The sequence below is a fragment of the Centrocercus urophasianus genome, unplaced genomic scaffold, assembly GCF_019232065.1.
Source record: "Centrocercus urophasianus isolate 14NV4802_14NV808 unplaced genomic scaffold, USGS_Curo_1.0 seq_35, whole genome shotgun sequence".
NCBI lineage: Eukaryota > Metazoa > Chordata > Aves > Galliformes > Phasianidae > Centrocercus > Centrocercus urophasianus.
Window position 1 is genome coordinate 662,884 of NW_024884922.1, and position 19,827 is coordinate 682,710.

General features: G+C 43.7%; 2 protein-coding genes across 3 annotated transcripts in view; one reads left to right on the top strand and one right to left on the bottom strand.

Moving 5' to 3' along the window:
* The window catches only part of UBAP1 (ubiquitin associated protein 1), a 31,123-nt gene extending 16,667 nt beyond the window's left edge, over positions 1-14,456 (bottom strand). The window contains exon 1 of one of the 2 annotated variants that reach the window (XM_042831253.1): positions 14,407-14,456. The gene's annotated coding sequence lies outside the window, so the exon portion shown is untranslated. Of the gene's footprint in view, positions 1-14,290; positions 14,356-14,406 lie in introns of those variants that run through there. The other variant, XM_042831252.1, reaches the window with a different exon arrangement.
* Positions 14,457-17,152: 2,696 nt separating this feature from the next.
* The window catches only part of DCAF12 (DDB1 and CUL4 associated factor 12), a 30,056-nt gene continuing 27,381 nt past the window's right edge, over positions 17,153-19,827 (top strand). The window contains exons 1-2 of the mRNA XM_042831126.1: positions 17,153-17,384; positions 18,114-18,368. Coding sequence (XP_042687060.1) covers positions 17,304-17,384; positions 18,114-18,368 — 336 coding nt within the window. The 5' untranslated portion in view covers positions 17,153-17,303. The remainder of the gene's footprint in view (positions 17,385-18,113; positions 18,369-19,827) is intronic.

Below are 19,827 nucleotides of genomic sequence, written 5' to 3' on the forward strand. Positions count from 1 at the left end.
CACAGTAATGCTGAAACAGGTTCCCAACCACATTTTGTCATCTCTTCAGAAAAGTGGGTTTAGTTAAACCAGTATCTCTTGAGTAATCAGATTTGGTAGGCTATTTAGCCCATTACAAGCATCTTACTTCTCTCTCTTGCCACAAAAAAAAAAAAAAAAAAAAAAAAAAAAAAAAAGAAATACATATTTGCAGCCTCTTAAGCCTGAGGGTTACTGATGTGACAGCTGTGCTTCTGGGTTTGCAGTATCTTGGCTTGGTCAAAGCTTTTGCACTGGGCACTGAAGACTTGCTTACCCTTATTACTGCTCTTTCAGAAATCAGAAGGACTTGCTTCCAAAGCCTTCCTCCAACTCATCCCTGCAGCTTTACTACTGTTCCCTTTCATCTCCAGGCACTACAAGATGCTGAAGGGTATTTGTGGTTGGGGCACATTGTCATAGAGAATTCGGATACTTCATTATATGTTTTAACTTAATAGAAAGCCCACTCTACTATATGAAGGGATTTTCAGCATCTTTCCTGGGTGACAGAAAAGCCTGGGATTAAAAGTTTGTTACATATTTTTAGGTCTTCTTATAGAGACCTACAAGCTTTCTTCTATAATTCCACAAGTCCTTCACCCCAATCCTTCATTCATGGTTCCAGTTAACCCTTGGTTCTAGTTAACCCACTGGAAAGAAGATCAGGGCTAAAAGTGTCTGAAAGTTCTAAGCAATTCTAACCTCAGCAGCTACTGAAGTAGTCTAGTATTAACATACCGACAAGAAAAGCCCATATTTCACATAACCACCTTGAGAAAACAGTCCTGATATCATGACAGACAGACGAAAATAGAGTAGTAGAACCCAGAATGAGGAAAGAGAACCTTAGAAACTGAAGACAAAAGGGAACACAGGAGAGAAAAGAAAACACGTGCAGAAGTAAAGAGATGTCAAGACAAAACTGATGATAGAAAAATCAAGCACAGAAATAGGAGACAAGCTGGGAATCTTGAAGAAACAGTTCTTGCTGGATGAGAAGCTGGACATGAGGCAGCAGTGTGCACTTGTAGTCCGGAAGGCCAACTATCTCCTGCTGTGTTAAAAGAGGGATGGTCAGCAGGAGAGGGAGGTGATTGTCCCCCTCTGCTCGGTTCTTGCAAGGCCCCATCTGCAGCACTGCGTCCAGGCCTGGGGCCCCCAGCACAAGAAAGACGCAGAGCTCTTGGAATGGTCCAGAGGAGGGCACTAAGATGATGAGAGGGCTGGAGCACCTCTCCTGTGAGGAAAGGTTGAGGGAACTGGGCTTGTTTAGCTTGGAGAAGAGAAGAACAAAAAAGCAGAACAACTGCTTTTGAGATCTCACACATGAGTTTTCAAACATCTCCTGCTTCTGGCACAGATAATCACAGTGCATGGATAAGGGTTCCCTTGCACAAGAGAAAGAAGATGCTCCTGACAGTTTACCTGGCATATCACCACTTAAACCCAAACTTTTAAACACCTTTGCTGCATGAAAGAAACAAAACCAAAGAGCCAGGCTCATCAAGAGATGAGAAAATAACAAATTAAATACCACCAAGAGTGACTAATGAGCTGATGCTGGGAAGTTGTGTTTTATTGTAGTTACTTCTATATTCCATTCACTCTCTATTCCTGTCTACATTCCTTTTCTTCTGAAAGAGCTCGGACTGGAAAGTTTCAGACAACATTTTGGAAGTTCCACTCTAACTACTAAATTCAGTGTAAGTGAAAGGCTGTGGCCAGTGTCAAGATGCCCTACATAGTTAAACATGACAGATTTAGACAGTGCCTGTTGCTAAGACAAAATAAGATCTTCATATTAGAGCTTCCCATCTATGCCTGTTAAATAATTGCTACACAATACTGTGTGGGCTGACAGTAAAAAGCTGATGACAGAAGTTCAGCACAGAACAAACATGTCTGACTTCCAGGTACTGCAGTTTGTAAATTGATGACTTACCCCCAAATCTGCAGATGTTTCTACTTTATACCTCCGACAGCTCTGCAAACAGTAAGCCTAGTAAGCTGCAGAGTGCAGTAAGCTCACTTCTGTTACATACAACAGCACTGAGCCACAGAAAGCAGTTCTTTGGATCAAGCCATTTTAAAACCAGATTTCAGTGAACCAGAAAAGGGAATGAAATCACTTCTTATTCAATTTCCAATGGCCACGGTTAAAACAAATCTAGTGACGTCTTCATCTTACAGGACACAAGTGTTCATCATATGTTTAACCAAATGCAGAACAGAAATTACAAAGAGAATAATAGGGTGTATAGGAGCAGGGATAAGATACCCCTGAGGCATACAAACCCCACATTTCAACCATCTCAGCATTCTGAAGAAAGATCTAGAATTTGAAAGACAGTCTGTAACATCAAATTAATTCAGCTTGTTATTTCCAGGGCAATGATTGAAGGGCAGAGGGACAGGAACTAATAGAGCAGTTCTTTAAAAAGTGTGTATGTAGAATGCATTAATGGGAAGGACAGTGAGAAAAGAGCCCCTGAAGAGTAGGTCTATCTGCACATCATGTTATCAAATTATGAGACAACACTCTTCAGTGATGGCAATAACATCCAGTAAGGGCTTCTACATGCAGATGCTGAATAGCCTTTTCCTAATAGTGACAAAAATTAGGAGAAACTGATTTTTTAAATGTTTCAGTAGCTTAGCATAACACAGAGGGCAATCAGGCCATCTGCTTCAGTATCATCAGTCAAGGGGAAGTTAAACTGGAAGACAGCTCTCTTCCAAACAAAAAAGTATTGCATCTCTCACTTTGCTGTTCCATATGGATTCACTGCATTAACATCAATCACAGTTCAGTAGCAATCCTTCTTTAAGGTTCCACTTTGCTCATTAAAGACACTGCTCTTGTCAAAAGCACGTACTGTTTGAAATGGTTAAGGACGTGATGCTCGTATCTGATAACACAGTCCTATGGTGCTTTTTAAGACCGTGACTGTGTATTTGGGCAAGAAGGCCCTTTGCCACACTCAGAAATAAGGAAAAGCTCTACAGTGGCTGAGAAAATGATCCAGCACTTAAATGACCAGTGAGGGCTACAGTAATCTCACAACACAGTAAGGAAACAAAATCTAAATTTGATAAGCAGGACAACTGCTTTTAATTAACATTTCCCTATATTTAAAGCTTTAGACAGCAAATACCTAACACTTCTGAAAACATGAAATCCAGGTGAAAAGCATCTAAAAGCCTGTGCCAAATGCAGCTACTTTGGATCTGTTGACACCTGATGTGATACCACTATGAACAAATTACATCCAGAACGGTAATCTCAGCACAGATAGTGCCAAGCACATTCTGTAGCTAATGCATGTAAGAAGAAAGCCAGCACTTCAATATGACCCTTTTCATGTTAGAAAGAAAGCTATTAGTTTCAACAAAATACTCCACTTACCCTGTTCTTTTGGTAAACACACATGAAAAAATTTTGGAGTGTCCTGTACATCTAGAATGCATGTCCAGAATGCAGAGCAGCTTAAGCTGATTAAAGTGTTACTCTCCTTGTGGCAGTGATATTTCAATATGCAACAAGCTAGTTATGAAGTACTTGAATATTAATACTTCAGCCTCTTCCTAATCATGAATGAGGTGTGCTAGACATTCTTCCTATGCTATCAACACAGCATTGACAGAGCTGTATTACTCTTCTACAGAACTCCTTTTTTAATACTTGCGCAGTTTTGAGGTTTTTCTTATGTTCTTTGATCAAGAGAGTTATACAAATAGTTGGTCTTCTATTGCCTAGAAGGGTTCAACATGGTGCACAATGCCAGGACCTGCTCTCAATGCCAACACAATAATTCTGCTCATATTGCAGAAAGTAATTTGTATTCTTTTCATCAACATTAACCAAGACTCAATGTGTTTTAGCACTATAACAACTGACATTAAAAAAAACGTATTCCAAAGAAAGCTATATTCGTACTAGTTTTTCTTGTAAATGTTTATAATAAAAGTGGCATAATTTATTGCGACTTCTCCTTTTTGATTAAAAATTTGGTGAAAAAAATTCTTACGGAATTACTCAAGCAAAGCAGATGAAAAAAACAGCAAGAAATTAAAAGGACTAAAGTTTTAAAATCAACTATCTGCTAGCAGGTCAAACAGCAGTTGCCATTTTCATATATTAAAACCTCAGTAAAATACGTGTGCTTTGTGCTGCACAAGAATAAAGGGAACAGTGTTAGACCACTACATATTCACCAGTTCTTCCTCTCACACCCTGGTCACATGCACTACCCACTCTCACCATGCACTTATTATTCCCTCCACAAAACTCAGCATGTTACTGACAGAAAACATTCTGTTGAATTAATCATTCCACCTACAAACAACCCTGCCTGCCGTGCTAAAATCCTGTGTGGAAGCCACTGCTTCAAATACTCACTGCACCCCCAGCTCAAGCAGCCTAAATATGCAAGGCCACTGAAAGCCTCCTCCCGTTCCCTGTAGCACTGCTCCCACAATGTGGTTAACACTGCTAAACTCTCCCAGCCACCTGACATCACTGCTTTCCACATACAGACCTCATTTTCCTCAGCTACGAGAGCCACATTCTGAGAATCCAAATTCCCGGTACACTCACTGAATTCAGAAGCCACCATTTAAAGCTTCCACCAAGCTCTCAGCGCTGCCTTTTCCAAGAAACTCTTCTATTCACTACCAGAACATCTGTTTTTCTCTCACTGATTACACATGCTGCACAAGAGCAGACATTCTCAAAATTTTCAATCACTGAAGTACCTAAGAGCCCATCATAGGGCTGTTCTGCAAACCAGCTTAGAAAAACACACAGCATCTCAAGCCTTCCAGCAAACTAAGCTTATGAGAGAAGGGTGAATGCCATGACCAGTGCCACCACTGTGACAGCCTTCATTCTTGCACAACTTCTTTGGTTTTAAGTCACTTAAGCCACTAATCAAGATGTTACACTGGTACAGTTTCAGCTTTGAGTGCAAACTCATTTTCTCATTAGCCAGCAGGTATTTCTCTTCCTTCAATCCTTCTGATCGAGGCAGAGACAAGATAAGCACGTACAGAAAAATCCAGCTGAAAAGATCTTAGGTTCTGCTGTGCTGCAGGACTTACAGACAGGGAAAAAACTGATTATTGTTCAAGGTGAATGCTCCCTTCAGTGATCTTCACATGTGTCTTTGTTTCAGCAGGATGGAATTGTTTCCTTCAGAGCACCTGGTATGATGTTGTGTTTCAGTTCTAAGAGAAAAACAAAGTAGGTAACACTCCAATGATTATATCTGCTGCTAAAAGGTACCGTACAGAGCCAAGGCTCTGAGAAAGACCGGCTTTTTTTCCCCCTATTCTCTCCCCAGTCCCACTGGGAAAGGAGGGAGTGAGCAAACAACTGTGTGGTATTCAGCCATTTGAAGGGTTCAGCCATAACAAGTTCACTCCACTGAGGTCTAAGCAGTGCCACACTAATTTCCAAATTAAAGCAAAAGAGGAGAACAGATGGAAATATAAGCGAGTTAAGCCACTAAAAAAAAAAAAAAAAAAAAAAATAGGCCCCATCACAACGATGCTTGAACAGAGAGCAGTAGGAATGCACTTACTGGTTCTGCAAACCTATACCAGGAACAAATGAATTTTGGGGCTAATGTTGACTAGAAGACTGCACTTCACTACAAACACAATCATCTTTAAGTCACAAGCATACAAAAACCAATAAAATCAGTTCTTATTTAGCCAAGGCTCAAATGTTTCCTTTCCAGTCACAGCACCAACTAAGTCTGCTTTCATTTTTTGCCAAGCCAGTTCATTTAGGACTGAATGCCATTAGAAAAAATGATCCAGAAACAAAATTACATTAGTAGTCAACACTGAATTAAATCCTGCTACCACAAGTTGTGTTTCAAATAAATAGGTTCCACTAGTTTTGATTAAACATGAAATAAATGTGTAACCTCATAAAGAGTAAAAAACTTTTAAAAGTGAATGCCTACACCTCAGTTGTTTCTTGAAGAGGCTAGCTAACTTGAAGAAAGAGCGAAGTTCATAGCAAAGATTCTGTCTTGCTCTTCAGAAACCCACAGGACAGAACTATCACCACCTGGTACCAAAAATAAACACTGACACATAAAACCAACAGTAGACATCAGAACAGACCCAGCAAAACAGTGCTGCCCACATTAATTACACTTCTGGATTTGAACTCATCTGGAGCACAGGAATTTAAGCTGTCTTCTCTGAGTTTGTCTAGTACAGAAAAGTAGAAGTTTAGCTTTGTGCAGAGAAGTCCAACTGAGACTGTTCTCAGCCACAGCAGTTGACTTATTACAAAAACAGAGTACAAGGATCTGCTTGGCCCCCTGAAAGTCCCATGCTCCGGTTCTGAAACAGAGTCCTTCCTTGCAGTGCTGCAGTTTGAACTCAAACAGGAAAGGTCTCCGGATTTAAGACTCTGAGTGGAAATAAGTCTGTAGTCCAACAACAGACCAAAGAGTTCAGGGAAGGAAGCCACATGCAACATGAAGATTCAGCACATCTGTGCAACTGTCACAGCTGAACTTACTCATGGTTAAGGTGCACAAACATGCTAGCAGCTGTCACCTTCTGAGATAGAGCTGAGTCTGTCCCTGAGACACGTTTCAGTAATGCTTCAGTTGCTAAACTCACCTTTACATGCTCAAGAGGAATGAAAAGTGAAACAAAACCATAACCACTGAAATACACTGCTGTCCAATAAAGTCTGGAAGGACATACCGTCCAGAACCAAATACACTTACACACACATTTTCATTTCACTACCTTTACTTCAAACAGAAAATCATTTTATCTCCAGCACTATATCATTCTTGAACACTTCAAAACAGTTTTACTCCCAATTAAATGTACTGAACACAGCCCTGTTTCGTAGGTGCAAGGAACAGGGTTCAAATATTAAACTGCATTCCCACAGTCATCCTGCTCTGGTTGTGCCACAACACAACTCGCATTTCCTGAATCCTACATCCACAGCTATCCCACGAATCTCACTGCTTTCTCTCCAATTTGGTCCAGTGCCTCTTTCCCACAATATCCTGTATCAAATCACTCTTCCAGTTTTCCATCTTACTGTAAAAAATTTAAAAGGGTGTTCTTCTGGACTGATAACATGGAACAGGATTTAGGAACTTAGAAATTAAGTTTGGGCTGCCTCTAACTCATTGAAGTTTGCAATTTTGTTTTACACCATCTCCAGCCTACTTGTGTGGTAGAAGACATTTAATATAACAAGCACTCCAGCAGCACTGCTAACTAGTGCAACCCCCCAAAACACTTAAAGAAATGAATAACTGAACGGAAATGGCTCATTTTAAATTCAAAAGAAGCCTTCAGAGATGCATTAGCTTCATTTCCTCAGGACATTTTGACAGATCTGACTCAGCTGCATCAATGCAATTTTTATAAAGCTAGATGGAATAGGGTGCTGGATGAGATTGCCACGTGACCATCCAACAGTACTATCCATGGCTTTCCTCTTCAAATGTCCAACAGTAATGGATCAGCAGCAATATGAGACTGTTAACAATATGCAGATCTGCTCATTGAACCACCATCAGTTAAAACCAAAAAAAAGAGGAAAGTCTATACGAGTTGGCCATTCTTCAACTGAGATGATAACCCTTGAAAATCAGTCCTCTTTTTCACTAACCCATGCCTGATTCAATGTAGCAAATAAATCCAGTGCTGCCTAATAACAGAAGCACCACATTCACATTACTGTAATAACGTCAAATTACAGAGAAGGATTGTAATAAAATATACACACAACTTCTCTCCCAGCTTGGAGAGAAAGTCTCCAAATTGGTGGGTGGAAGCAGTTTATACAGAATACTGCCAAACCCCTGCACTGAAGAATTGCATATTTCAAACATCTATTTCCTGGAGAGCAAAGAGCAAGAGAACCAGAATTTTTTCATCAGCCCAACACTGCAACACAAATAAAACACCTCAGAAGAGTGGTAGACCTTCCAAATTTATTTTTTTATAGCATAGTATGTGCATTCAGACATTAAAAGGATTGCATTAGGTCACACAAACAGCTGTAGTACAACCATTTTGCCTTTCATCCCTGGCTCCAAAAGCAGCTTAGACCACCTAGCTGCTCACAAAGCCAGCTCCTTTACCTTAGTCTAACTTCTCTTACCTTATGTCACACAACATACTTGCGGGTTCTTGTAAGCTGTAAATACCATGACATTTCCAGTTGAACATCTTCAATTTGAAATATTACTGAACACAAAGTTTCACATTTCCATTTGCACTTGGATTTGCAAGCTTTCCCTTTGCGAATAAAGCCAAATCAAACATTGTTACCTTCAAGCAACAAGCTCCTTACTGTCTCTATTTGCCCTTGCTTTGCCAAGAAGTCACATCAACAAGCTCAAGCATTCAGCAGCCTAGAATTATATGCAACATTATATGCATTTACAGGTGTTTTAGCAGACAGCCAAAGAACTCCGGGCAAGTTACAGAAATCATGCACTAAACTCCCTTCTGCAAACAAGAAGGAAGCCAGTTTTTACAGAAGTTGAAAACCACCGTCTGTCAAGATACAAGCTAACACTAGTTCTTTCACAGATAGTTCACTCGCTTAAAGCAACAGCATTCTGCATCCCATCTCAGCATTTCTGAACCATCTGAGACAGTCACTGTAACATTGTATGAGACTCTCTGCTGTTTCTAAGAGTCCCAAAATGCATCCTCTCTCTCTCTCTCTCACTCTCTCTCTCTCTCTCCAAAGTCTGAGAGTGATACAGATCAAAAATGGCAAAAATCACTGGTTCAAACTTGATAAAATAATTTTCTCACCCAAACATTTTCTTTACGCTATCCTTCAGGATAGTATGTGGAAGGTGGCACTTCAAATAGTGAGTGGTTGGATGTAAATTAATTGCAGGTACAAAGTCCCACCAGCCAATGACCACTGACAGAATTACAGCTAGTTTAATAACTAATCTTGGTTTATTAGGAGCTCAGAAATCTCAAAGGCATGCACTAATTACAGAAATCTGCTACCTTAAATCATGATGGTTCATTACTCTTTGAAAACTAAAAAGTTACTTCGTACTACTGTTGTTTTGCCATACATTTCCACTCCTAAAAATCAAATGCATGCCTGACTTTGGGTACATCAGCTTCCCAAAAAAGAACCTTAAGTACTTTCTGAATGCCCAGTTAAAAAGTTGTATGTTATTACGAATACTAGCAAGCAAAATGATAGTCAATAACCCTTCAGCTTTGTTTTATATGTATTATTTTTAAACCAAGAAGACAAACACTCTAGAAACAAATGGCTTGTGCTGATCTAACAATTACAAGATTATGAACATTCCTGTCACAGACTACACAGACGATAAAGCTTCTCTATGCTTTTTCACCACCAAATTTTATCCCAGATAATTAACAGTGATTTTATTATTAGAAATTCCTCTCCCATTTAGAAGGAACTCCTTTATTTCTTTTTCAAATTATTATACATTACTGTACAAAGATGCCACATGACAGCATTAGTCATTAGGGTGGAACCCAAGATAGCTCTGCTGTATTGGAAAAGGAAAGACATATCCTCTGACAACAACTTCACAGAGCGTTTGTAAACTATGAATCTAATTTGATTTTGGAGTCAAGTTGATGAAGAAAAATCAAACTGAACACACAAGCTCCATGTCTCAATTAAGCACAGCACTAACACTTGTCACAGCACAGTGACAATACAGAGACACTTAGAAATCCAGCATCCAAAGGAGAGGGAATAAATCTTACCAGTCACATCTTCATCTGCTGTGACCCCAAGGATGCCAAACAGCACAAACGTAAATCAGAAAAGGACTTAAGTCAATTATTTGACAGGATCTAGTACATAGCTATGGTGAATACTGACCTCCAGCAACATAACCGAGACTGAGAGCTCACAACTAATACAATTTAGTTCATTACTACTTTCCTCAAATCTAACTACCTGGGCAGCTTAAGTATATTCATATTAGGACCATCTTCCACTTGAACTGACTGCTTCCTGTATAGGATTCATCCTCTGTTTTTCCCATTTAAGAGTTGCTCTGATCCAAGCTCTCCACACAGAATGCAACTGAGAGACTTCAAATGGGAATTCACAGCTTGCACTCAGTCTGTATAGAAGTAATTCTATTGATACAACAGAACATTTTGAATCAACCTTCCCTTCTATGGATTTAAAACTAAGTTTCAGCACTGTTACTCTGTTACTCCTTTGTATACTTCTAGGTTTTAAGCAAGCACGGCATAAACTTCTGAAAAAGGCGTACAGCCTCAGGACGAGAGAAACGCTCATGTAGACATACAAGCTGTTCCTTCCTCAAGGAGTACTTTCCTGCATTTAAAGAAAACTTTCCTTTACCCACGTAAGAAAAATCTAGAATTACTTGCCATTTGAGAGAAATAAAAGAAAAAAAACACTGCTCAGATTATTCTAGAAGGCCTCAATCAAGACTATGCTGACTGTAAAAGGTCACTAGGGGAACAGAACATGAGCTTATTCAAACCAAGCCAGAGGGTCAAAGCATAAAGCAGAGTGCTAGCATACCAGAAGTGATTACCCACTTAGGTAGCTAACAGAAAAACAGCGAGCTCATGCTTGCATTGATCAACAGCAATCCCAAGCACAGAATCACAGAGCACGCCTAAATTGACTGCAACCAAGTGAACTGTCGATACCAACTCCTGGCTCCATGCAGGACCACCCAAATTCAAATGCTGTATCTGAGAGCACTGACAAAACACTCCTGGCGCTCCAGCCGTGCCCGCTGCCCTGGGCAGGCCGTTCCGTGCCCACCGCCCTCTGGTGCACAGCCCTTCCCCACCCCCGGCCCTCCCCTGGCGCAGCTCCATGCCGTTCCCTCGGCCCTGTCGCTGTCACACAGCAGAGCTCAGCGCTGCCCTCCGCTCCCTGTCAGGAGCTGCAGCCGCCATCAGGCTCCCCTCCGCTCCTCCGCCCTGTGCCCAGCACACCCAGGGCCCTCAGCTGCCCTGCACACACCTTGCCCTCCAGACCCTTCCCCCCTTTCTGAGCGCTGCTCTCCAGCCTCTCATCCCCCAGACCGGACCTGCAGCCAGGGCCGCCCCTTCCTGGGTGCAGAGCCCAGCAGTTGCTCTTGTTGAGCTTCATGCTATTGGAGACTGTCCAGCTCTGATCTGTCGAGATCTCTCTGTAAGGCCTTCTCTCCCCTCAAGGGCAAAGATTGACTGTAGAGTGGTACATGCTATTAGATCCAGTACATGCTATTAGATGCTACTGCCTTCCATGTTACCAGTACAAGTAAGCAATACAGAGAAAATAAATCACCCCCTGATACACCCCAGAAGACCTACTTTTTAAAACCAGAAAGCTATTTTTAACTTGTAAACAACCATCGTTCCCTTTCCTCTAAAAAAACTCATTTCAAAAACATATTTCAGAGCTTTTCAGTTATAGCTCCATGAGACCATTTTTACACTGTCACTGATTTGAATTTCAATGGCCATTTTAAGTAGACCATAATGCCTTTATGCGAAGATTCTTTAAGTAAGGATTTCATAGTTTCAGGTCTGCAATTTACAGAAGAAAAGACTGCAAGAAATTATGTAAGAAACAAAATAACAGAGAAAATGGATCGCAGTTCCTATTAGAAATTAGAACTAAATTTCCTCACATATCAGTTTATCAAAATATACATGCTGTTACCAACTGTGAAATGCAGAACAAGCTGATGACAAAAAGCTTATGACATGGAGATTGGGTAGTGTCAGGACTGTTTAATGCCCTGAAGTCACTAAAGTTTGTGTAAGCACCACAAAGCCATCAGCTAATGGAATTAAAAACAAGTAAGGTAGTGCCTACTGCGGCATTTCTGTACTTTTGCCACAAAAGTGCCTGAGCAAAACAGCTCAGGCTGTCAATGTGACAATGTTAGATGGGATGGCCTGCTGGGCTGCTCCTGAAACCTGACTGGTCTTCTCCAAATGAAAGGCTTTTGTCTTTTGGATAACAAGTATTGAGCTCTGCAAGGTACTACTAGAACAATGGAGATGGAGCTCTTCCACGTGTCTTTGATAATTTCTAATCGTTAAGGTTTTTGCTAGCTATCAACTAACAAATAAATTAATAAATCTCATAGCTGAATAGCAGCACAACATATTAAAATAGTCTGAGAAATTCTGATAAAGAGAAAATAACATTTACTCATTATTCATTCATAAATCTTATACTTCAGACTTCACAGCTTTCTGCATGATGTTCCAGGTAACTGTGTTTCAGCTTCCATTTTACTTGTGTTAAATCTCTTTTTCTAAGAAGTGACTTCTGTCCTGATTCCTTTGCTCCATATTGCATACACGGGAGAGGAAAAAAATACTGCAGGCCAGATACAGCAATGAGAAGAAAAAGGTGCAATCACTTTCAGTTTTGCTTTTGAGACCAAATCCATGAGCTAGCAACAATGAAGTTAAAGATTATATTTTCTCTTCCCCTATTCTTAGGATCAATACATTGTCTAAAACATTTAAGTCACTCTTTTGCAGCAGTGCTCTAAAGTGTCAGGGGCACTTACAAATTACAAGTCCGTTTTTACGGAAAAAAAGCTGAAGTCATCCAGCAACACTACCACTGCCATACTGCAGAAAACAAACGCTCCCCTAACAACATACAGCACACAGCCTGGCATACATCAGTCCACTACAAATGTTTTTCCCCTTTTCCTCAGAAAAAAAAAAATATTGCTGCAACTCAAAGAGGTCAGATCTGTATGGCCAGCTTTAAGGAAGTAAGCAGTTATGGGAGTGCCTGCATTACGATAAAGTTCCACACTCCAAGGATGACGAGGCATGGAAGATGAGGCAGGTAGCTAACTGCAGAACCACTTCTTCCTTTTTCCTTCACACTCTTAACCACAAGTTGGAATAGATTCCTCCCTGCCAAGCTCCCACAAAAGCCTATTCACCCAATAACAAATTGTGAGATGCCAGTGCCTTCTATCAGTAGCAAAGACACTGAAGTCTGAAGGAAGAGCTGTTTGTAATTTGGCAATGCTTATCTATGAATATCCGCATCAAAGTACTTATATCTCTCACAACCGTATTTCTATCAAATCCCAAACAACAGCTACATCTGTTCTGAAGCAAAGTGCCAGAGTCCACCTGCTTATTTCTGCTCTAATGAGGCAGAATTTTTCCAGTTTTTTCTGCTTTTTTTTTTTTTTGTCTTGTTTAGGATTTTAAGTGATATGGGGAATAAAAATACTTTATCAAACAATTACTCACTTCCAACAATTGTAATTTCTCTTACTTACAAGGAAACAATCCTAACTTTCCTTTTAAATGAGAGACTTTAGGCTACCAAAGATCAGAAAAACAACCCTCAAGTTACATTAAGTACCTTCATCAAAGTGTTAAAAAAGTGTCTGAGTGAATGCGAGCTAACAGCACAGAAGGCATTATCAGGAAGTTAAAAACTACAAAAATGAAGTATTCTTACACTATGGCATACGTCCACGGTATGCGCGCATCTCAAATACAGAACATGCAGCCCTCTTTTCAACTCAGAAGAGGAACAGCTAACTGGAAACGAGCCAGAAACAGGTAATGAGCACAAAGTGAGATAAAGAGAGCAATCACCCATACAATAAACAAGACTTCAGCTCTTCAGCCTGCAGAGACTCGAGGGAACAGAGCAGATACATGACAGCAAAGGGAGGGCTGAGTGTTACGGTTATCACAATGCAGACACCACAAATTAAAAACCGACCCAAAGGAAAACTCGACAAAAGCCACATAAGCACTCAGCCCATCCAAACCAGAAAAGGACCTTCCACACAAGATCTGGTTACCGCAGCGAGGAAGCTACCTTCCCTCGGCAGGCACACACCCTTTACCCGAATTCGAACAGCCCCGAGGAAGCAAATTCACAGCGAGGAAGCACTCGGACAGGCGCCGGAACTACGGAGAGCCACCGAGAGGAGCCACCGCCGGGCCTGATCCCGCTGCCCTGGGAGCCGCCCTACGCCAGCATCGCCAGCGCGGCGCGGCCAGGCCCCGCTGCTGCTGAATCACAGCGGGACGGCGAGAAGGAGCGGCGGCTGAGCCCCGGCACGGCGGAAGAGCGGAGAGCCCGAGGAGGGGCCGCGGCCCGGAGCTTCTCGACGGGAGGAAGGGAACCGGAGCCCACCGGCCTAGGATGGTGAAACGCCTTCGCCGCCGCCGCCGCCGCCGCCGCCCCCCTCCCCTCGCCAGGCCCGCTCGTTACCTGCCAGCCCCTGGCTCGCAATAGTCCCCGCAGCCCCTGCCCACCGCCCGGCCCTACGCCAGCCGCACCGCACCGCCCTCTCCGGTCCGGCCGTCGGGCGCCGCCATCTTGTGTACCTGCTCACCGCCCCGGGGACGTGCTGACGTCACGACGCAGCGTCACCTGCAGCCTCGGTGACGTCACCGCGGGGCGGGGCGGGGCGGTGCTTGTGTGGGGATGACGGAGCGGGCTCTCGCCCGAGCGGCTTTCAGCGTCAGGGGGCTCAACGCCCCGCGAGGCTTTGTTAGAGGCGCTTGGATTCTCTAGGTGGTAACGGGAAATAAATACTAGCCAGGGAAATACTGAGTTAGCCGGTTCTGTGTGAGGGGTTTAGAAGTGGCTCCTCTCAGCCCCACCCACCTCCCTCACTCCTTTTGGGTTACTGCGTTTGGGTTATTTCCGTTCTAATTGCTGCTGCTGCAGGCAGAGCAAAAAGTGCATAGGAGCTCTGTGCACTTACCTCGGTGTTAAAGCAGCATGAGGAAGTAGAGATGACCAAGTGCTTCCTAGTGCCGACAGCACACTGGGCCCTCCGTGAACCTTGGATGGCATCAAGCTACTTGTTAATTAAGAGGGCTGCCAATAATTAAAAGGTCTGCCTGTCAAAGCCTGCCCATACTTCCTGGGTATTACCCGCCAAGGCTCAGAGGCTTAAAATTAAAGAAATAGTGAGCCTGTGCCTCTGCTATGCTTAACTATCAACGTTGCTTGTTTTGCAATATATCCATTCTGCACTAAACAGTAACAGCTTGTTTAGTATATTTGTGAGATCTGCCTAAACCTCAAAGATGTCCTTAAACAGTAAGCAAGCCGTTCCTAAGATCATTGAGGATGGAAAAGACCTCTGAGATCATCTAGTTCAACCACCAGCCCCACTACCTACTACCCTAACCACCAGACCACATCCCTCAGTGCCACATCTCCACCAGGGACAACGACTTCACCACCTCCCTGGGCAGCCCTTGCCAATGCCTGACTGCTCTTTCTGAGAATTTTTTTTTCTTTATTTCCAATCAGAACCTCTGTAAGGCCATTATTTCTTGTCCTCTCGCTGTTACTGGGGAGAAGAGGCTGACCCCAACTTACTACAATCCCCACTCAAAGAGCAATACAGAGTTATAAAGTCTCCTCTGAGAGTCCTCAAGACTCAGAATCTCAGTTCCTTCAGCTGCTTCACATAAGAATTGTGTTCCAGGCCCTTCACAGCTTCATTGCCTTTCTTTGGACATGCTTCAGAGCCTCAATGTCTTTCTTGTAGAGAGGGACAAAAAATGAACACAGTACTCAAGTTGTGGCCACTCCAGTGCTGAGTTCAAGGGGACAGTTACATCCCCAGCCCTACTGACTTTCCACATTTTGGAAGACATACACAAAGCCTTCCAGCTTAGTCTTGTATTGAAATCTTAAGCCAGAGAAAAACATGCATACACACGAAACAAATTTTTAGTGTAACAGCTATGTTTATTTATAGAATCCCAAAAGGCAAATGTATATGAAATTGTAAATGTCTGACAATCTTCCCCTTCAATGTTTGTGTAATTTGTCTTTGTAGGAACCAGTGTTGAACTGATCCATGGAGATGCCACTGAAGATAGACCATTCACAACACAAATCCCTTTTGTTTTTAATTTTCTCAGTAGTGTTACTGTCTCTGTGCATTAAGTCATTTGGAGCCTACAGCCTGAAACTGTCTATTTCAGTATTCCCACCTGTACAAAGGAGAGATTGATGACCTATTTTCCCGGATGGTGAAAGCATCTTGAAATCTGAAACAAGAACTGTTGTATGCTTTGTAGCTAGGAGATAACATGTTGAAATGGAAAAAGCCACACACCTCATGAACCCACAGCTGTAGGGGTGTCCCTTGGGTAATGTGTACATCGACTGCGTTATTTCTTGCTCTAAATTATGGTGAAAATACAAGTGTGTACAGAGGGCCTGAGCACAGCGGCTGGTTTCACACAGGCTGCATTACAAACTGTGTTCAGTGCAGAGTGGAGCAGGACCTGAGGAAATGTTGTGGACCTTCATCAGGAGTGGGTCAGGATGGGTGTTAGAAAAAGGCACTTTATCAGAAGGTAGTCGGTCGTAGAACCCCAGGTAGGGGTCATGGCACCAAGTTTGTTGAATCCTGCGGAGTTCAACAAAGCCAAATGCAAGGTCTCACACCTGGGTCATGGCAACCCCCAGTATCAGTACAAACTGGGAGAACAATAGATCACAGCCCTGCCAAAAAAAATAGAGCACAGCCCCGCTGTTGCATGGAAAGGTGGGCATGAGCCAGCAGTGGGACAAGAAGTAATGGCTTCAAGTAGTGCCAAGGAAGGTTCGGGTTGGATATTAGGAAAAAATTAATCGCATGAAGAGTGATAAGTACTGGAACAAACTGCTCACGGAAGTGGTATCCCTGAGCTACCCCTGGAGGTGTTTGAGAGGAGGGCATACGTGGCACTGAAGGACGTGGTTGAGTGGTATGGAGGTGACGGGTTGACGACTGGACTACACGATCTCAGCGGTCTTTAACTATCCTACAATTTGACAACTGTGCGCTCACAGCCCAAAAGGCCAACCGTATCCTGGGCCGCAGGGCGAAGGAGGTGAATCCTTTCGGACGGACGCTGCGGAAAGCGGGACCGTTCTCCCGGCCTCATCCTCCGCCGCCACTAGGGGGAGTCGCTCGGGCTCGGAACACGTCGCCTGGCAACCGCAGAGGGGGCGGTGCCCGCTGGCAGTCCGTGTGCTGGGACGCGGGGCTGCCGGGCGGGGCGGAGGGAGCTACCGTAAAGCTGCGACGCGACCGCCGTAAAAGGGGGAAATGTCGTGAAGGGCGGTCCGGAGGGGCCTGCGGCGGAGTGAGCGGCCGGGCACGGCTGCCGGCACTTAATGCCCCGTGTCCTGGCGGCCGCCTGCTCCGTCTGCTCCATGTGGGGTCCGGACCGGGCTCTCGGCCTCTCTTCTTCACTTTCCTTCTACTATGGCCAGGAAAACAGTTAGCAGGAAGCGGAAAGCGGCGGCGGCGTCCGCCGCGGGGCCCGGGGGGCTCTGTGGGGAGCAGGTAGGCCGGGGCGCGGTGCGAACTGAGCCCGGGGGCGCGGTGAGCCCCGGCAGCGGCAACGGGTGGGGCGGGGGGACCCCCAGCGGCGGGCGTCGGTGCCCGGTTGCGGGTCTAGGGACTGAAGGAAGGGGAAATGGGGCTTGGGGGATCTCGGTGTGCCGGGGGGGGGTGGCGGAGGTGCGGGAACAGCCGGCGGCACCGGGCCGAGCGGCATCGCCCACCCGCTGCTGTCAGATTCCCGCCTAACCCGCGCCGCCCCGCTGGGCTCGGCCGTTGTGTCCGTAACGGCCGCGTCCCGGGCCGAGCTCCCCGGTCGAGGCCATGCAGCGGACGGAGCCTGGCTTCGGCCGCAAGAGAGCTGTGAACGCCACGGTCGGTACCGAGCAGCCCCTGCCCCGTGTGGTTGTGTTTCGCTGCGGTGGAACTGAGGCCGGGGAGGAGGCTGGGGCTGCTCTCAGCTGCTTAAAATGTTTCTTTTTCAGGTTTCTCGTGTTTCCTTTAGCATTCGGTGCTTCAGCGGTCCTGAACTGGTGGGCAGTGTCTGTGGCACCACTGCAGTGCCACTTCCTAAGCGAAATGTGTTTAATTCTATGAAGTAAAGGCTGTATTAGCACTTCTGTGTTGATCTTGTATGATTTTTATGGATGGTTTGGAAGACTTAATTGATCTGAATTCAGAAGACTACTATTTTTCATTTTTCTATCTAATTTTCATGTTTGTTTTCTACAGTATGGATGGGATCATTCAGTACACAAAAGAAAGCGGCTTCCTCCAGTGAAGCGGTCCCTGGTGTATTACCTAAAAGGCAGGGAGGTCTGGATGCAGAATGAGTCCAGCTACCACCGCCTGTTGCACGGGTATGCAGCCCAGCAGCTTCCCAGCCTCCTGAAGGAGAGGGAGTTTCATCTCGGAACCCTCAATAAAGTGTTTGCCTCCCAGTGGCTGAACCACCGGCAAGTGGTGTGCGGGACAAAATGCAACACAGTGAGTGCCACTTCTTTTGCTTCTTTTCTCATGCTGATGTCTTTCTTAATCTCTGTATACTGCCAAGGAAAATATTAGGAAGTAACTAGAACCAGGCTTAACTGTGGCCCATTCTCATTTGAAAACATGGCTCTGTGCATGTGGCTATGAACCAGACTGTGAGACCTATATCTGTACACAGCCTCTCTAATCTGCACAGAGCTAAGTTACCTTTTTTTCAGAGTGGAGTGCAACAATGCTGTTGAATCTTTCTTCTTGTGCTGCAGATGGGGGGTGTTGGTTAATGAATGTATCTCTGATTTCTAAATAATGTGGTATCTAGCACAATATGCTGTTGAGGCTCTGTTTTTATGTGTCGTCCTCAGTGTGTTTTGGTTTTTTGTGTTGTTCTGCTGATGACTGAGAAACTACTACAGAACTAAACTCCTGGAGTTTAACAGTGCTGTTAAACTCCCAGTATTCTTCAGACTAAATAGAGATGTTCTAATTATCTAAATCTAAAAACAAATTCAATGTATTCGGGATTATCCTTTGTTTGTTTACTTTATGATTTTTTTTTTTCTGCTTTAGATCTCCTTTGCTTACATATTCTCATGTTCGTGTATTTTCCTGTGCATTAGCAAACACTGAAAGCTCCTCAGGCTCTTAAGCTGATGATTTGGATTTTAAACATAAGGGAATATTAAAATGGGATATAATGTATTTAATAAATGGAGGAGATCATACATATTAACTAGTAGCCTCTGCTGGAGTTAGTAGCCTGGCCTTTTCAGCTAAGGCTATGATTTCACATTGGAAGCTCTGATTGAATTAACATAAAATCCAAAAGTTGTTCTTTGCAGGTTGTCTAGTGCTACTGAAACAAATCAAATTTTGGAAGGAATGTGTAGACTGAGCAGTTTTCAATCTTCCAAGTATATGAATTGTCGTGATTGTTTTTTTTTTTTTTTTGCTGTAATAACTTCTTGTGAGGAAGCTCTGTGGTCTGACTTGCAAAGGACAGCGATATTTTTTTCATTTCAAATTTTCTGTAATTACTCACAGGAGGAGACTTTCATGCAGTAGTTCCTAAGAAGCAAAGCCTAACTGGGTAGACAAAACAGTGTTGTAGCAGGAGTAATCCTGAAGCAGAATCTCTTTGCTTTCTTTCTCCATGTGTGCTCATTGCCTCTGCTGATCAGCTGCCCGCCCTTCATGGAACAGAAGACTGCTGCGAAAACACAGGCTCTCAAAATCTTGCTTATTCTAGCAAGATCACTGCAGGTTTTATAGCGCTGCAGCAGTTTTGCTGTGTTCTGTAACTTCTGTAGTTCCATTCCTCTGCAGCATAGATGAATGGACAAATGCATTGTTAACGCAACCTTGCAGAAAATTGTTTGTGACCAAACAATCAGAGAACTGAAGAGGGATTCAACCATACTGTTGTTCCTTCTGCATACGCTGCAATGAGGTATATGCT